The 17,800-nt window shown below is 49.2% G+C and overlaps 3 protein-coding genes across 3 annotated transcripts; 2 read left to right on the top strand and 1 right to left on the bottom strand.

Moving 5' to 3' along the window:
• Positions 1-1,110: 1,110 nt before the first annotated feature.
• On the top strand, positions 1,111-1,705 carry SCP_0504610 (hypothetical protein; the record flags this gene model as incomplete). The annotated part of the gene is made up of 4 exons (XM_027758525.1): positions 1,111-1,201; positions 1,253-1,441; positions 1,517-1,638; positions 1,694-1,705. 4 exons carry the CDS (start codon positions 1,111-1,113, stop codon positions 1,703-1,705), a joined length of 414 nt encoding a protein of 137 aa, XP_027614326.1.
• Positions 1,706-2,136: 431 nt separating this feature from the next.
• Positions 2,137-3,311, top strand: SCP_0504600 (Uncharacterized lactate 2-monooxygenase; the record flags this gene model as incomplete). The annotated part of the gene is made up of 5 exons (XM_027758524.1): positions 2,137-2,226; positions 2,298-2,410; positions 2,472-2,637; positions 2,698-3,126; positions 3,183-3,311. 5 exons carry the CDS (start codon positions 2,137-2,139, stop codon positions 3,309-3,311), a joined length of 927 nt encoding a protein of 308 aa, XP_027614325.1.
• Positions 3,312-3,667: 356 nt separating this feature from the next.
• Positions 3,668-5,078, bottom strand: SCP_0504590 (DHH phosphoesterase; the record flags this gene model as incomplete). Its single annotated transcript, XM_027758523.1, has 2 exons — positions 3,668-4,866; positions 4,928-5,078. 2 exons carry the CDS (start codon positions 5,076-5,078, stop codon positions 3,668-3,670), a joined length of 1,350 nt encoding a protein of 449 aa, XP_027614324.1.
• Between the last annotated feature and the right edge of the window lie 12,722 nt (positions 5,079-17,800).

The raw sequence follows: 17,800 nt of genomic DNA, 5'->3' as shown, positions 1-17,800 counted from the left end.
CGTTTATCTGTCTGCAATTTCCTCCGGCTAATTTTGTTACGTAACGAGGATGCAGTAGCACAATCCGCGTAAAGGTTGTACTCGGCTCGCTGATCTAGGTTCATCGTACGTTGGCTCGTCAGGGAGAGGGTTTCTGTGCCGCAGATAATCCTTCAGCTTCTCCAGATAGGCAACCGCTTCTGGGAGCCGGCGTAAATCACGCCTTCGAGGCTCCTGCATCCCTCAAGGTCACCATGAGCAGTGCTGTTAATTTATCGAAACAGATTCCTATTTTTTGCATTTCCTTTCAACGGCCTCCAGTTGCAGCGGTGAGGAGCCCGCTTGGGAGATTTAGCATGCGAATTCATTCTCTGCATACGCTCCCACTTCCTGGCTCACCGCACAGCAGTTACCTGTCCAGTATGGCGGGACGCCGGCTGAGGCCCACGATGGGAGCAGGCATGGCGGTGGGGACCCGGCGGGGCCGACGGTGGAAAATCCTTTGTGATTGAGTATGTAGAACGTCTTCTGACTTTACTGTGGGAGTTTTGTCTCCTGACTGCCTCTGTTCTCTCCAGCTTTGAAGTGATGTCAGTGTGGATAGAGATTGGAGGAAGTTGTCGGTGCTGAGCACTCAGCCTTCTCCCCGCTTCTTTTCATTTCAATGACATCAGTGTTTTGAAAGCTCGTGGGTGTTAGAAAAATGCTCATGTAGACTCAGCTTCGTCTCGACATCTCGTCTTGGATGGTGACGATGGTCGCTCACGGAGCTGCGCGAAGCATCAAGTACCTGTTCAATCTCAGGGGTGATTCCGACAGCATTCCGACGTGACTTTACGCGCCTCTGCGTCCTCTCATGTTGTGGATGTGACACTCAGCAGCTAGAGCCGGAAACGTGGGGGAGGCGTTGGACAAGAGCTAGTGACGCGTGAACGATCGATGACGTCACGCGTCGAGCGCGTCGCGGACGCCGGTTCACGGGGTCCTTCTCGGCGCCGTTCGGCTCGTTCGGCTCGCGCGTGACGCTTCCAGCGTTAGGCGCCGGTGGACTGTCAATTTGGCGGTAATCAGCCTTTCATCCAATATAACATCTTCCCATCCCACTCCGTGCACAGAAAACAACTTGCCGCCATGGATCCCGAGAACAAGCCCCAGGGCCCGTCGCCCCACTACTCCCTCTACCAGCGCGAGATTTTCAAGCAAGGCGGCACCACCGGACAGCGTAAGTCCACTCACCTACTGTAGGCAGACACAGTTCCACTGACGCGCACAGTACCGAGCTTCTCCGTGCACCCAGAAGAAATGCAGGAATCCACAAAGAAAAAGCTTACTGACCGCGGTTACTTCTACGCCAACTCGAATGCAGGTCTCGGCTGGACCGATAGGGCGAACAGAGAAGCCTTCTACCGCTGGCGCATTGTTCCCCGCACACTCGTCGACACGAACGTCCGCGACTTAACGAGTGAGTACCCACCTTTCCTTCTCCCATAGATGTTGGGCCGCTGACCAGTGACGCGCTGTGGTTTGGTGCACGCAGCGACGCTCTTCGGACATCGCGTTCCCGCGCCCATCATCTTCGCCCCCATCGGTATAAACAAATTATACACTCCCCTTGGAGAACTGGTCCCCGCGAAGATCGCTGGCGAACTCGGTCTCCCGGTGAGTCAATGTTCCATCCTACCCCGTTTTCACGCTTCCGCCATGCATTAGCCAGGATGCGCCATAGAGAGTCGAGCTCCAGAATAGTCTAGTGGTGCCACTCCGCGCCTTGCCGTGTCCAATTACCTAGATTATCTGCGAAAGAGCGCACCTGCCTCGAATTTTCTCAGCAGCTCGATGCTCCTCCACCTCATACTCGCTCACATGGAGCCGTCTTCCTTGATCTTGATATCGACCGCTGACAGCCACCTCCCCTGCACAGTACTGCCTCTCAACTGCAGCCTCGTAGCCGCTCGAGGACGTCGCGCGTGCGAATGACGCAGGCGCCGCAGTCAAGAACGAGAGTAATAGCGTCGTGCGCTATGATGGTGCAATCGTCTCCTTTTTGGCTGTGCTCACTGGCGCTAACGCGGACCTGCATATACCGGACATCAACGAAAATCCAACCGTCAATGAAATTTTGAATGACGACACCTACGACCATCCGCACCTGAATAAATGGGACTCGATCCGAACTCAGGCCCAAACGGTGGGAACGCCCAGAGTCCGCGGTTCTTCCAGCTCTATATGGGACACGACGATGAGATTGTGAGTAGCATGTTCTCATCCTCCTGTCGATACCTACAGTGATGGCTGGCTGAACCTTGATCGCTATATAGACACTGTCGCTGCTGAATCGTGCTTGGCGCGCGGGGTACGACGTACTGATGCTTACGACAGACACCTGGCAGCTCGGCTGGCGCCCGACGGACATGAACATCGCCAACTACACGTGCGTGTCTCCTTTACCTTATGCGTCCCAGTACCTTGTGATAGCTTGTCGCCGACCGTAGGTTCTACTATCCCGGGACGGTAGGCAACGAGATGGGGACGTCCGACCCGGTGTTCATGCGCAAGCACGCGGAAGATCTCGAACGAGACTCGGGCAAGTGGATCGACCACTCCGTGTGGCATGGCAAGGCGCACGGGTGGGACAAGGTGCGCTGGCTCATCGGCGAGGTGCGCCTTTCTTGTTCGCTGGGCCTGATTATGGAATCGCTGATGTGCATGCGACGGCAGTGGAACCGCATCTCGGGCGGGCGGCCGTTTGTGCTCAAGGGCATTCAGAACGCGGCGGACGCGCAGAGGGCACTGGAAGTCGGTTGCGCAGGTATCGTCGTCACGAACCATGCGGGCCGCCAAGTCGACGGCGCCGTAGGGAGCTTGGAGGTCCTGCCTGAGATCGTCGAGGCCGTTGGTGACAGTGCGTGTCCCCTTCCTCCTCTGCTCCTTCTATCCTTTCTCAGTCTACCCCGGTGGAAGCTTGCACATGTTAACGAGCCGACAGAAATGACGATCATCTTCGATTCGGGCGTGCGCACGGGGGCGGACGTGTTCAAAGCACTCGCGCTCGGCGCGCACGCCGTCGAGGTCGGGCGGCTCTACATCTGGGGGATGGCGCACGAGGGCGAGGCCGGGTGCAGGCACGTTATGAAGAGCCTGTTGGCGGTGAGTACCTGCCCACTTCGGCAGTAGCAGGAGAGGAACTGACTGGCTTGGCGCAGGACCTCGATATTTTAATGACTGTCGCAGGATACAGCTCGATCGACAAGGACGTGCGCGGGAATAAGGAGGCGTTGCGGTATAATCCGCATGGTGTCCCGCCGGGGAGTGGTGAGTATGCGAGGTTGTGAGTATAGTGCCGTGTGGCAGACGTCTACGATGCAGCATACAGCGTAGCGAAGTGCGGCTTAGGATGAATTGTAGTGGTAGTAGTGTCTTCGCATAATTCTGCCATAACTTGTCAAGCGATTTCTAAAATCTCGATAGTTCCCCTTCTTGGGCTAAGAGAGGTTATCCTGCTGGGATGTTTGTGCTTCTCTTATTGATCCGCACGATCCTAGGGACTTGCTGAAAGAGAGATCTGGATGACGATCGGGAACTGCATCTACATCTTGTCAAAAATCGATCGATTAGCATTACTCTGCCAAGATCATACAACGTCATATCCAAACTGCTCACGGTCAAGATACGGTGCATACTCCCGCAGCTACAAGCTCGCGCCCTTCCCCCTCCCCTCGCCCTCGATGATGCTTTTCACAAGCGGGGCTGTCGTCTTCCTCGTCGCGTCCACATTCTTCTGCTTCCACACTCGCACCGCCACGTCTCCCCCGAAACCAACCTTCTCCTTGGTGAGGTCATAGTCCTTCCACTTTCTCCTCTTGAGCTTCAGCTCCTCGCTCTCCTCGAGTCCCGAGAATAGCGTTTCCGCAAGCGCCTTATCGCGCACAACGTACAGTTGCTCGCGCCGATGCTTCCCCCGCCCGCTTTTCCCGGAGTGCTCCGACTCAGCGTCGCGGAACGACGTGAGCACGCCGAGCACGTCAAGCTCGCGCGTGCGCATCCACGCCTCGGCCTCCGTGCCAAACGCACCACCGGGCTCTCGCGATAGCCACGCGTGCAGCCCAACCGGCACTGACGCGAGCCCGACGCATACGTCCGCTCCTCTGGGGAGCGTGTAGGTGTACTCCTTGTAGTCGCGCCGGAGGAGGTCGCGCGTGCCGAGGTGCGCGACGGACGCTTTTCTGGTCTGTAATGTCGCGTTGAGCGCTTGGATGGGCGCTACGGCGTGCAGCTCCTCCGAAGACGCGTCTTGAGTTGTTATCTGAGTCTCGGTTTGGATCAGGGCTTCATTTTGACAGGTAAGAGAGAGCGTCGATAGTGGTGCGAGGAACGCCGCCGCTGCGCGGTCCGCGTCTTCCGCCTTCCCGCCAGGCTTGAGTCCTCCAGTGTCAACGAGAATGCTACACAGGAGCAGCGTCGCGAGCTCACGCGGAATGCGCATTCCCGTGTGCTGTAGGAGCCGTGCGACGATAGATGCGCAGCTGCCTGTGGGCACCTCGATCAGGCGCGGGTCTGCAGTGTCCGCGTAGAGGCCCTCGTCCGCGTGATGATCCACGACGGCGACGACACGCGCACTCGGATGAGAGAAAGCCGGCGCAAGGCGATTGTGGTCAACCAGCACGAATTTCGTGGAGGGGAAGGGTGAAGAGGATGAGGAAGAGGGCAAATCGGAGATGGTGAGGAGGAGAGCGGGATCAACGCCCGCAAGGGCGAGGGCGTGCAGGTTCTCTGCGCGCAGGTGCAGGTCCTCACGCGGGGTTTGCACCAGCGGGATAGTAGGTGCATGCTTGGACACAACGCCGGCGTAATAGGCGTAGGCGATCGCGCTGGCGAGCGAGTCCAGATCTGCGTAAATTTGGGAACTGAGTCAGTCTAGTCAGAGCGGAAAGGGCGGGTGTGGACGTACCCCCTGCCTCGTTCCCCATCACGACTGTCCACTCCCCCGCCGTCCCGCGCGCCACCGCGTCGAGGTACCGTTCCTTCTGGCGTGAAAGAAACTCGGAGAGCGCATCCGAGGCATCAGACGGAGAGGGTTCTCTCAGGTCCATCGAGGACATGCTCGATATCGTTCTGACTGAAAAGGGGTGGTCGGTAGTAGAGATGTGTACTGCACTACGCGATAGTCTAAGTAAGAGAGGGTGAGCGCCAGCATGCGTACGGGAGCTTGAGTTGGCGTCAAGGTGGAGATCGATGCGGCGGATTACGACTAGATGTGGGGTGGAGGATGACCGAAGAAGGCCTGTGCGGAGGGCTATGCTCAGATGTCTTTGGATGTGAACGTAGGAGGTAAAGGGCATGCGTTGTTGTTATGTACATGAGCGGGACATCGTCGTGGAGCAGAGGCGGCAGGTCGACGTCGAGTGTAGACTCAATTGTTCAGATTCGATTGGCGCCCTATGGGCGCTTATGCAACGTCACCCTTGCTCTTGCACTGGGGGCAAAAGTGGATGTTCTGCCTTGGAACAGTGTCTGAACATCCAAGGAACAGATTACGTTTTTGGACATGTCACATGTTCTGAACATGATAAGGAACATCTAATATGTCTCGCACAATGTTCTATTGGAGAGCATGCTGGAGACATGTTGCATGTACCATTCTGGAACATATAATATGTCTCACACAATGTCTCATTGGAGAATGTCCTGCAGACTTGCTGCATGTTTCATTCTGGAACATTTATTATTTTGCTACTATATTCTGGGCTTATCTCTTGATGCAATATGTCTGTATAATAAGGATTTCCCATGGCCAAACACATTACATTTCTGGCTGCCGTTAATCTTCAGAACATTGTGAGAAGATGTTAAGTGCTCCTACTCCAAACATACAAGATGTCCTGGGCACCAAGAACATTTGCAGCACATGTAAAATTTTAGTATAATTTTAGTATGTATCATACATGTACTGCAGATGTTCTTGGTGGTCAGGACATCTTGTATGTTTGGAGTAGGAGCACTTAACATCTTCTCACAATGTTCTGAAGATTAACGGCAGCCAGAAATGTAATGTGTTTGGCCATGGGAAATCCTTATTATACAGAGCATATTGCATCAAGAGATAAGCCCAGAATATAGTAGCAAAATAATAAATGTTCCAGAATGAAACATGCAGCAAGTCTGCAGGACATTCTCCAATGAGACATTGTGTGAGACATATTATATGTTCCAGAATGGTACATGCAACATGTCTCCAGCATGCTCTCCAATAGAACATTGTGCGAGACATATTAGATGTTCCTTATCATGTTCAGAACATGTGACATGTCCAAAAATGTAATCTGTTCCTTGGATGTTCAGACACTGTTCCAAGGCAGAACATCCACTTTTGCCTCCAGTGTTGGTGCCGTTTGTAACAACCTTGTAAGACCTCGGGAGATGATCGAGGAGCCTGCAGTGGGAGGGAATATTCCGAATACCGCATGCACATCAGCAAACTCACACAAGTATGGTTTGGTCTGGTGCGTATGGTTGCTATGGTTAGTGTGGCACCACACTGAGCTATACTCTACCATACATTCTGATTCCCTGCCACAGTACAACACAAGCAAGATATACTGTAATTTATTGCATGATATTGACTACTGTACATGTAGAGAATGTGCTACTGGCCACAGGGCAACTGACTTGACTCCACATTCTGTCGAGCTTGTTTCATGTTCGAACTTTGAAGCATCCGGTGTGCTAAGTCCACAAAGCATGTGACTTTGTTGAACAAACCAAATAAGTCACAATACATTGACGCTCAGCGATGTCCTCTGAGACTTGTTCGTCTTTATTCTAACCTAATCCCCCTGGTCCCCACTTCGAATCCTATGGATCATCGTTTGGCAACTTCGGACCTTTGCCCCCTGGCCCTGCTCCTTGGAACAATGGTCAGGTAGGTCTCCAAAGCAACCACTATCAACGAGCTGTAATAATTAGCGCTATTGAAGATGAACACTGCCCTTTTTCCTATCGACATAGCTTCATTTACGTCTAGCCATCTCAACCTGTTCCAGGTAGGAAGGCCTGTGTTGTGCTGCGTATCCAGTTGCTAAAGTTCTGTCAGCAATTCGGGATGACACCAGCTATGGCCACAGGAGTCCCACTGCCAGCATCTGTGGCATCGCCCTCTGTTCACACGTGACCTATCTCTACCAAGATGCAGTCTGTTGCCGATGCTGGTGCAAATGGGGCAAATCGGGTATATGATGAATTGCAACGAGCGACGGGGAGCTAACATTTTCCTCAGATCAGGTCTCCTAAAGCACAATCACGCGTTCTTTCTCCAGCTCGGATGGGGGGCGAAAGACCTTGGTCGCCGCATTCCGTTGCATCTTATGGTCAGTCACTGAAGTCGCGCAACACTCAGAAGATACAATGCACCATCAGTCGCCTCTCACAGAACCTCTTCCACAAGGGCAACTCAGATGCCCTCAGCACTACGCCCGCTGATGCGCTCTCTGTGACGCACGCAAGTGAGCACAACGCGATTGTGGCCACACTTGAGCACGCTCACAGTTGTGCCATCACTCTGTGATTGAGCTTGGTTGCCGGTGTCTTCAGTTGCCATACCATCCCTGTAGTATTAGCTAGTAGTGTCCTAATATATTTCATATATTCAATTATCAAAAATTGGACCATCGTGGATCTAGTATGGCTCGAGTATGGCCCGAGTATAGCTTGAGTATGGCTCAAGTATGGCACCGGACTTCTCTGTCTGATAAGTGTATGGTGCCACAGAATGCATCGTGGAAATACGTAGGTCAAATGTAGTGCCACGAGCATTTGTGGCAGCATTGCGCGTATAGTGCGTCTGGCACCAGACTCACCAGACTCGTGCGAGTTTGCTGATGCACACTACCAATGACAATTTCAAGGTTCACAGTGGTGCTGGGCACGCTGCACTGGCATAGACCATTGAGGGATATTCGACGCTCTGCGGTCAGCATCGACAAAGACGAGCACAGTGCTGCAGTGTGCCATCAGGGTGTCGGCGTTGGGTGTCGAGTGTTGGGCACCGATTCCTTTATGAGCTCGAAAGGTTTCTAATGTGGGTCAACAATCAATTTGCCACGCATTAAAACCCCACGGACCGGAACTTTACCTACCCAACATCTGGACGAGGAAGCAAATCACGCATTGATCACATATACATATCGGAAGACCTTCTCCACACCTCCCTCGACTGGACAATCTCGGACACTGCAGTCCGAACTGATCACAAATTGGCGTCGGTACACCTAACTGACTCAGGCGCTCCCTTCATCGGGAAAGGATGCTGGTCAATTCCTGCCCATCTACTTAGCTGCCGAGAATTTCTAAATGAAATCGATCTTCAAGGACGCCTTGCCACCTAAAAAATACAGGACATCGAAGACAGATCCCCGTTGAGGAATGCACAAACTATCTTCAAGGAATACAAAGACAATCTCACCACCATCGTGAAGAAGATAGCCAAAAAATCTGCCCAAACTGCGCAACACGTCTGACCTTCTGCAAAAATCCCTACAAGCTATCCACAACCACCCAGACTATGATACATCAATAGACCTACAACTCGAAGCTCACAACCTCCAGAAACAGATCACAAATCTAGAACACCTCTGCAACAAACAGACACGCATGATGACCAAAGCCAAGTTCCACGCAGCAGGCAAGGAAGTCGGGGCATACTGGTCCTCCATCTGTAACCCCTGGAAGCCCAGAGACACCATCTATTCCTTGAAAAAACCCGAATCTGATCCCCCGACATACATCACACGATCTGACAAAATGGCTGAACTGGTGAGGGACTACCATGACACCATCCAACTTGATGTTCCTAGATGCATGCCGGATGAACGTGCAGATACTACCACTTCAGTCCTTGCCAAAGTTAAGACAACACTCACTGACACTGCCAGGTCCAGATTTGCACAGTCCCTCTGTCAAGATGATGTCCTAAACACACTCAAGCTCTGTGAAAATGGGTGTGCTGCCAGTATCAATGGCATCATATATGAACTCCGGAAAACCCTCCACACTCACTTTCTGGAACACACATCATGCCAAAAACCAGCCTTTGATGTCCTCCAACTTCTATCTGGGTATACAATGACATTGAATGCCATGGAGTCTCCCCTACCACTGAATTTGCCACAGGCTGGCTCTGACATCACAAACTACTGACCAATCACCCTCCTCAACACAGACTACAAGATCTTCACCAAAGCTTTATCAATCAAACTGGCACGATGTGCACCTTTGATCATCCACCCCAATCAAGCAGGTTTTGTCCCAGGCAGAAACATATTTGACCAAGTACGCCTGTCCTAAATGATGATACACTATGCTGAAGCTGTCAAAGAAAATGGGGTAATCATTGCTCTAGATCAGGAAAAAGCCTATGACCGCGTGGCCCATGACTACCTCTGGAAAACTCTCATTGCCTTTCGCATTCCCTTCTCCTTCATTTCCACAATCCGATCACTCTACGACCAAGTCATAACTGTCGTGATCATAAACGGTGAATGCAGTACGCCATTCCAAGTAACTCGCAGTGTACGGCAAGGCGATCCCCTGTCATGCCTCCTCTTCGACCTTGCCATAGAATTGCTAGCCTGCTCCCTATGCAACTCCGATATTGAAGGCTTCCCCATCCCTGGTGTCATGGAAAATATCATAATCACCCTATTTGCTGATGATATGATAACCTACCTCTCGGAATGAGACAACTACACCACCCGCACTGACATCCTTGACCAATGGTGCATAGCCTTCACAGCATGGTTCAATATCGACAAAACAGAAGTCATTCCAATTGGCACCCCAGAATATCAAGTAATTACCTCATGCTGTATGAGCCCATCAAATGTTGCCTTCCCACTTGGCATTAGAATCACTAATGATGGCGACTCCATCCGGTCACTTGGTGCATGGATCGGGAATGGAGTGGACAACACAACTCCATGATCAACCATGCTGGACAAAATTGGTGCATCCCTGAAACATTGGAGACAAAGCCACCCAACCCTCAAAGGACAAAAACTCATAGTACAAATGGTCGTCAGAGGCATGACCCAATATCTCACATGGGTACAAGGAATGCCAAAGCAAATAGAACTCGATCTCATCAAGACTATCCGTAAATTCATCTGGTCGGGAAACCCCAACTCCACTGTTAGCCTGTTCACACTATGCCAGCCCACAACAAATGGAGGCCTCGGCCTACTCAACCTCCCTGCCCGAAATGAAGCAATCACAATCAAAGATATCCAATTCTTTCTTAACATCAGACCTGCCTGCCCAGCTTGGGCTTTCGTTGTGGACTTCCTCCTCCACGACAACATAACATGTGCATCCAGCCAAGTACATGAACGCGCACGTATCAACATCTTCCTCCAAACATGGAAGGTAAACACCCACTCCTCCTCAAAATTACCTTCCTTTCTTATATGCCTCCTCTGTGTGGCAAACAAATATAATGTGAATTTCGGGACAATAAAACTGTCCCGAAACATGCAAAAGAAACTCCCCATATGGTATCACCTTGGCTCTGGCGGCCACCTCAAATTCCTCAACAACTCCCCCTCCGATAAATGCCTGTGTGACAACTATAATGTCATATCCATAAGAGACCTACTCAAAGTTACCAAACGAGATTGAGCTACTGACCTCATTCCACCCCATGTCAGCCACAAAGACTGTGTCTGCAAATACTGTACAAGAGACCACCGCCACCATGAATGTACAAACCCATTCTGATGCTACATCGCCACCCTCCGCCTCCTTATCCTGATTGGCAAATGTTGGGACCCAACCACGATCCTGCAGGAAGATGGACTCTCCCTTACAAAGCACTGTACCACTGTAAACCAGATGGCGTGCTGCTCTGACAATGACATTGTCTTCGATCCATCCATTACCACCTTTGGCAGCCTCCGTGAAGGCTTCCACATTTTCTCGGACATCTCACCTCCTGCCCTCACCATTGCACACAGAACAGGCTGCCCAGTTCTCGAAGAAAGTACGACCTTGTACACAGATGGGTCCTGCTTCAAAAATGGAGATCACGATGCCCGAGCGGGATTCGGCATATGGTTTGGACCTAACAACCCACAAAATGTCAGCCTATGCCTGCCTCCCCCTCACTCCTCCAACCAGGCTGGTAAAGTTGCCACCATCCTCCATGCCTCACAGTCAGTCCTCCCGTTCGCCCCCCTACACATCTGCAGCAACTCCAAATATGCTATCAATAGTTTCACACTCCACCTCCCACACTGGGAGGACTGAGGATGAATCAGTGTCGCCAATGCTGACCTCTTCAAAGCCACAGCAGCCACTCTGTGATGCAGAGTAGCCATCACCACTTTTCACTGGGTGAAAGGCCACATGCACATCCTCAGAAATGAAGGTGCAGATCACCTGGCCAGCAAGGGAGCTAACCGACAGCTCATCGACCCACTCAACCTATCAGAGATTGCAGCTTTCTGCCCCTCAGGTGCCCAGCTATCCTCCATATCCCAACACATGGCCTACCAAGGCATCCTTGCCCTTGCTCCTCCTCAATCACGCCAGAGCACATGCTTCAACCTCAACCTCACATGGACTGCAATCCACAACCTCACCACTCACTCACCAACTGACACCACAATCTGGACTTCCATCCGCCGTAAAGACATTGCCCACCCAATATCTGACTTCCTCTGGAAAGGTCTACACAATGCGCATCGCTGCAGTCAGTTCTGGAACCACATTCTGACCATGGAACCCCATGCCACTTGCCCAACCTGCAGAGTCGAGGAATCCCTCGACCACATCCTTATGAAATGCACTGCACCAGGCCGGTATAAAATTTGGTTGCTAACTAAGAAACTCTGGCTCTGCAAACATCAAAAATGGCCTCCTCTCTCTCTAGGTATGGTCCTTGGTTGCAGTCTAGCCACATTCACCTCAAGATCAGGCAAACTTTGCCATGGCACCTCACGACTCTTTCACATCATTGTTTCAGAATCGGCCTATCTCATCTGGAAACTTCGCTGTGAGCAACACATCTCACATGACAATGACACTACCTTCAAACACACACTGACTGAAATCGAAGCACACTGGCAGCACATGATAAACTCGTGCCTACACCTCGACCAGGCCGCCACTAGCCCGAGTCTTGGCCATCATGCTGTGAGCCAGAAACTGGTCCTGGCCACCTGGGGAAACACACTCTCTCAAGAAAACAACCTTCTGTACAACTGGATTGATCAGCATGAGGTCGCCGGAGCATGCGCGGCTCTAACCCACTGCGAGGAAAGTGACCTGAGCCTCACACTGCCCACTGAAAGGCAGGTGTGCATAACTGCATTTTTTCTCTTGAGAGGGTCATCGGGTGAAATCCTCGCTGCTAAGCAGGCCTTGCTCGGGCTGTCTGAGTTGCAGCTGCAAACTTGTGCCATTATGCTTCCTCCAAAAAAAAAAAATCAATTTGCCCTGTTCAATTACTATGGGTTACCACTCACCCGGCGGACCCTGTAAGTCAGCAGTTTTCCCATGTATAGGGAGGATTTGGGTCAAATGTTCTAAGTGGCAGAAATTTGACCTGAGAAGATGCGCACCTACTTTGAATTTTTCCCTTATATGGGGGCTTTTGGGGGCTGCCGATTTACAGGATCCACCAAGTGAGTGGTAATCCATAGTATGTCCCTCGCTACTTTCCCTACTTTGATCATCTCAGCAGTGCTGGTCACCTACCCGTCACTACACAATATCAATCTTTGTCCATTTATGGGTGTGAAATAGTTCTTTTTATACTCATACAATGACCTCATCTAAAGCTAGCCTAAAAGCAAGCATGCTGTGACTATTCCTTGGTTTGGACTTTAATGAACTGAGTATTTAATTTATGCTCAACTCCAACTATGTACTAAGATCCAAAGGTATCTACAAAGAATATTTTTCTTAAATTTGCCATTCCTGACTTCATGCTCAACACGTCCAGCATTGCCGATGCAGTCCGCCACAATGAGCGCCACCACAAAATTGCCGATGAGCCCGGAGAGTGCCCGGTTAGGCAGTGAATGTGAGTCACACTGTTACTGAAACTCACATGGGCAAAAAGGCTTCACTTCCAAAAACAGACCTGATACAGCTCGTGCACCATAGCGCTGCAGTGGTAGGATGTGCAGCAATAGGAGGGTTCAGTTGTATCTGCGAAAGCAGCTTTTAGTTGCTTTCTGCAAAAGTGGCCATCTAAACAGCGGCAGATGTTTGAATGCCCCACGCTGAGACTGCGGCTGCTTTGTCATGCAATTTTTGCTTAGGTGACCGATGAATCACAGTGTGATGGGCCCAATTAGGGTACTGACCCCATCTAAGTTCCCAATCTGTGCCATGAGGGTTCCCTACAGATGTCAAGTACTGCATTCATATTTATTCCATGCTTTCGTTCGAGATCTCTATACTCCACTTGAGAATGCAGAAGACCTTTGTTGCCAGTTGAACCTTGATATCAACATTCTCATCGCAATTTTGCAAATTCAGTACCTCTGTGATCACCCACCAGTTTTGAAGATTGGGAACCTCCATCCTGCCTGGCATTATGTGCAGAGTCCCCATGATTACAGAGGCTTCATCAACATGCTTCACCTCACCCCGGAATCTTTCCAGGTCCTCTTGATCCTGATTCAAGATCATCCCATTTTCCAATCTGAGTCGCATCATGCCTAGGCCCCAGTGGAAACACAGCTTGCTGTCACACTGTATCGTTTAGGCCATTATGGGAATGGAGCCTCTGTGATAGATATTGCATGGGCTGCAGGCTGCTCCAAGGGAACTGTGAAGATGTACACGAGCCAGTGCTTCAATGCCATTGAGTCTCTCCATGATCTCTTTGTGCGACAACTGACAGCGGAGGAGAAGAAACTGGAGAAATGTTGGTTTGTAGGTACATTTCTTCACTGCGCTCTTCACACCCTCAAGAATGCTGTGTGAAACTGTCATTCTTGCCAGAGTAACAGGCACATTCTCTTTCCCTTGGATAGTCGTAGCAACTATGGCATCAGTGGCCTCCTTGGCTTGCTGATTGTGAACTGTAGCAATGAGAATGTCTTGTAACAACATCTGTGAGGGATCACTATCAAGATTGGCAGCATATGGAGCTTCAGAAGATGATGCATCCGGCCCATCACTTGGTGCAATGTCACCAGTAGCTGTGGGGCTCGGAGGCTGCAGATGCAGCATTCTTGCACCTGCGGGACCAATACCAGTCATTACGGCTATCGGATTTACATTTGGCCACACTGCAAGGATCTTGTGGAACTGTGGGAAAAACCTCCATTCATTCACAATCTCTTCTGAGAAAACATCACTAAAATTAAGTCCTACAATGCACGAACGAGATGAGATATAGTACTCACTCCAACACGCTGTCACGCACCAAAAGTGTTTGGCTTGTGAACATGTAACCACCAGTGAAGTGCTCAACGAAGAAGTCACGTGACTAAGACGGAACCCAAGAACGTTTGGCTGAGCATGTCACCTGATGCTCACATTATGCTATTGGATGGGAAAAACTCGGAAAGTGCTTTCTCCCTACTTCTCCCTGCTCACTTTATACTATTGGACATGGAGGTCCCAAGAGTTTTTGTTTTCCCTGTTTCTCCCTGCTCACTTTATGCTATTGGACACGAAGGTCCTAAGACATTTTTCCTTCCTACTTTCCCCTTTGATCACGTGATGCTCTTATTTTGCTATTGGCCAATCTGCCATGTAACACTACTATGTAATGGTCACAACAGATGACACCCGAGGGGTATAAAAGGACCCTTGAGGTGCCCTGACCCTCAGTCTTCTCTCCCCACTTGTAGCCCCCTATAAGTGAAGAGTTCTCCCTTTGCTTGTAGCTTACCCTACAAGTGATAAACTAAAAGAATAGAAGTTTGTTCCACTCCTCCCAGTAACTTGTTACTTGTAATCAAAAGGATCCCGATGAAGTCAGTTCAGCACAGGCAGTGAGTTGTTACAAATACAACTACTGCACTCTTGTACAGTTTCTTTTGGGTAGTCTAGCACACAGTTGCTAGATACTCAAACCGTTCTCAGAAAGTTCTCGGACAACATGTAGGAAAGTTATCAGCCAGGCACATTGTATTAGGACACATGCACTCAGTAAAGCCCTGCACATGGTTGTAGGCACCGGATAGGACCACAGAAGACTCGGTAAGCCCTGCACACGGTTGTAGGCACACGGATTAGGTGTTACGCAGCAGCGAAACACGAGCGGCTAGTCGAGTTGTCACGAGACAAGGTCTTAGTCTAAGACACAAGTCCGTTCAAGTAACACTTCTGGCGATGTCCTTGCACTGAAGGTCGATCAGAGTTCATTCTGATGACTCGTAGTAGCTGTCTGCTACTGATGATCAATCTCAGTCAAAGGCAAGTGAAAAGCTGGTTTAATGGTAACCAGGTCGAGATGGGGATCCAGCTCGACGAGGTCATCTACTTATACAAAAGGTATTCGCAGTACTATGCAGTAATACGGGATCGTTCATTTGCTAGATAAGGTGAAACAATGTCTGGGCAAGGTAACAGCGAGGAAGTAATATGTATGAGAAAGCTGAGTAAGATTGTGAGAGATAATCAGTACTAATGGAGATAACGAGTTGTGTATCAGAACGAGGTAAAGATAAGGCATACATGCACGTCTTGCATGTGTGATAAGAAGAAGGTCCAGAGTTGGATCCGGTGTAACCCTAGACTAGGAGTTCTGGACATCTGGGTAGAGAATTGAAGGTTGCGCTCCGATGAGTCACGTGTTGGATCACGTGGTCCGGTGAAGTAAAGGGAACGACGAAAGGAAAAAGAAAAGATGTGTCATAACTGAGGAGCATTGTAACATTAGGAAGATGATGAAGACTCGGAAAGCCCTGCACCAGTTGTAGGCCTCGTATAAGAAAACCCGTTAAAGCCCTGCACTGTTTGTAGGCATCATATAAGAAGACAGAATGCAAGCCCTTGCACACAGTTGCTAGGCATCCTCCTCTACACTCTCTCATCTGTATTGTGCAGACTACCATCCCGACTTCAGACAACAAAACACACGTATAGCTCAGGCGTCCCTAACCCACTATCATAAATTTGATATCAACGAACAACTGTGATAGCCCGACATACTTTCCCTTTTGCCATGCCCGGTGAACCACAGTGAAGTACTACTTACTTGACCTGGAGTCAAAAGCTCCTCCAGACAAGGCCTGTGTGTACTCCGAGTCGACAACACCTCAGCTGGTATGTCATCATCTGGCCCATCTGCAGGTATGTACCACTTCAGAAATTCTGAAGCACCATTCTGCTCAGCCAATTCCACCATGAGTATTGCATCAGTATCTTCTCGCTCGACATCAGCTCCAGTCTTTTTCAATCGACTTGCATACTTCTGGTAAATTCCAACTATTCTGTAGGGTCTCGAGTTAATGAATTCATAAAAGCCATAGAGATGCAAGTCAGAAATGCACGTCTCTATCTTGCTCTTGATGCGCGTGCCCGCTGACTTCACATTTGCCTTGTAGTACTCCAGGATAATTACCTTGACTATTCTCCATCATTGTCAGTTATAAAGAATAATCTTTAGTGCTTATAAGTTACAATTAAGGCTAAAATCTGGGTTTAATAAGCAGGCCATGTGGATAATCCAAACATGAGGATTATCCCTTTGAAGTATTCTAAGCTAATCTGAAGATAATCCAAAGGAATAATCCAGAAGATAATGCTAAAGATTATCCAAAGCTAAACTCAATTTAAGAACTTGCACCCAGGCAGAATTGAACTCTTAACCTCAGGTAAAAGTCACATGACTAAGAAACTCCAGACACTTTAACCACCACTCCATATAACCTTAACAGTTTACACTCATGCATAATATATATAGTAAATTTTGCTGAAAGGACTTAGACAAATTCTGCTCATTACAAAAGTGGTGATTGAGTTAGACATAAGACAAAGGATGTTTCTAGTCACTTTGGGGTACCCTTCAGACCTAGCTCTTAGCTTTAACATAACTTGTAGTATATTGTAGCTAAGGACTTCTCAGATGACTGACTGACCATAGTACTAACACATGTCCCAGAGCATTATATGTAATTATCCAGAATATAGATAGGATATAGGCTGGTTCATCTTATAGTACTAGTGTATTTACTAGTGGTTCTATAATGTCAGGGGTATATAAGATGTTCCACTATTTACTTCAGAGTATCAATATTCTAGCTTAGTAGGATATCCCTCACAAGATTTATCTCATATGCTCAGCTTATATCCTATCTATAGCCTGAGCAATCTTTCAATGCTCTGAGACATGTATTGATACTATGATCATACTGGCACTTAAGAGGAACTTAGCAATGACATACTATAAAAGATTTTGTTGCTAAGAGCTAGAGATAAAAAGTACTCTAAGGTGAATAGTGGAACACCTTATGTACCCCTGACATTATAGAACCACTAGTAAATACACTAGTACTATAAGATGAACCAGCCTATATCCTATCTATATTCTGGATAATTACATATAATGCTCTGGGACATGTGTTAGTACTATGGTCAGTCAGTCATCTGAGAAGTCCTTAGCTACAATATACTACAAGTTATGTTAAAGCTAAGAGCTAGGTCTGAAGGGTACCCCAAAGTGACTAGAAACATCCTTTGTCTTATGTCTAACTCAATCACCACTTTTGTAATGAGCAGAATTTGTCTAAGTCCTTTCAGCAAAATTTACTATATATATTATGCATGAGTGTAAACTGTTAAGGTTATATGGAGTGGTGGTTAA

The sequence above is a fragment of the Sparassis crispa genome, assembly GCF_003851025.1.
Source record: "Sparassis crispa DNA, contig_000004F, whole genome shotgun sequence".
NCBI lineage: Eukaryota > Fungi > Basidiomycota > Agaricomycetes > Polyporales > Sparassidaceae > Sparassis > Sparassis crispa.
This window is presented reverse-complemented; position numbering and strand designations above follow the sequence as displayed.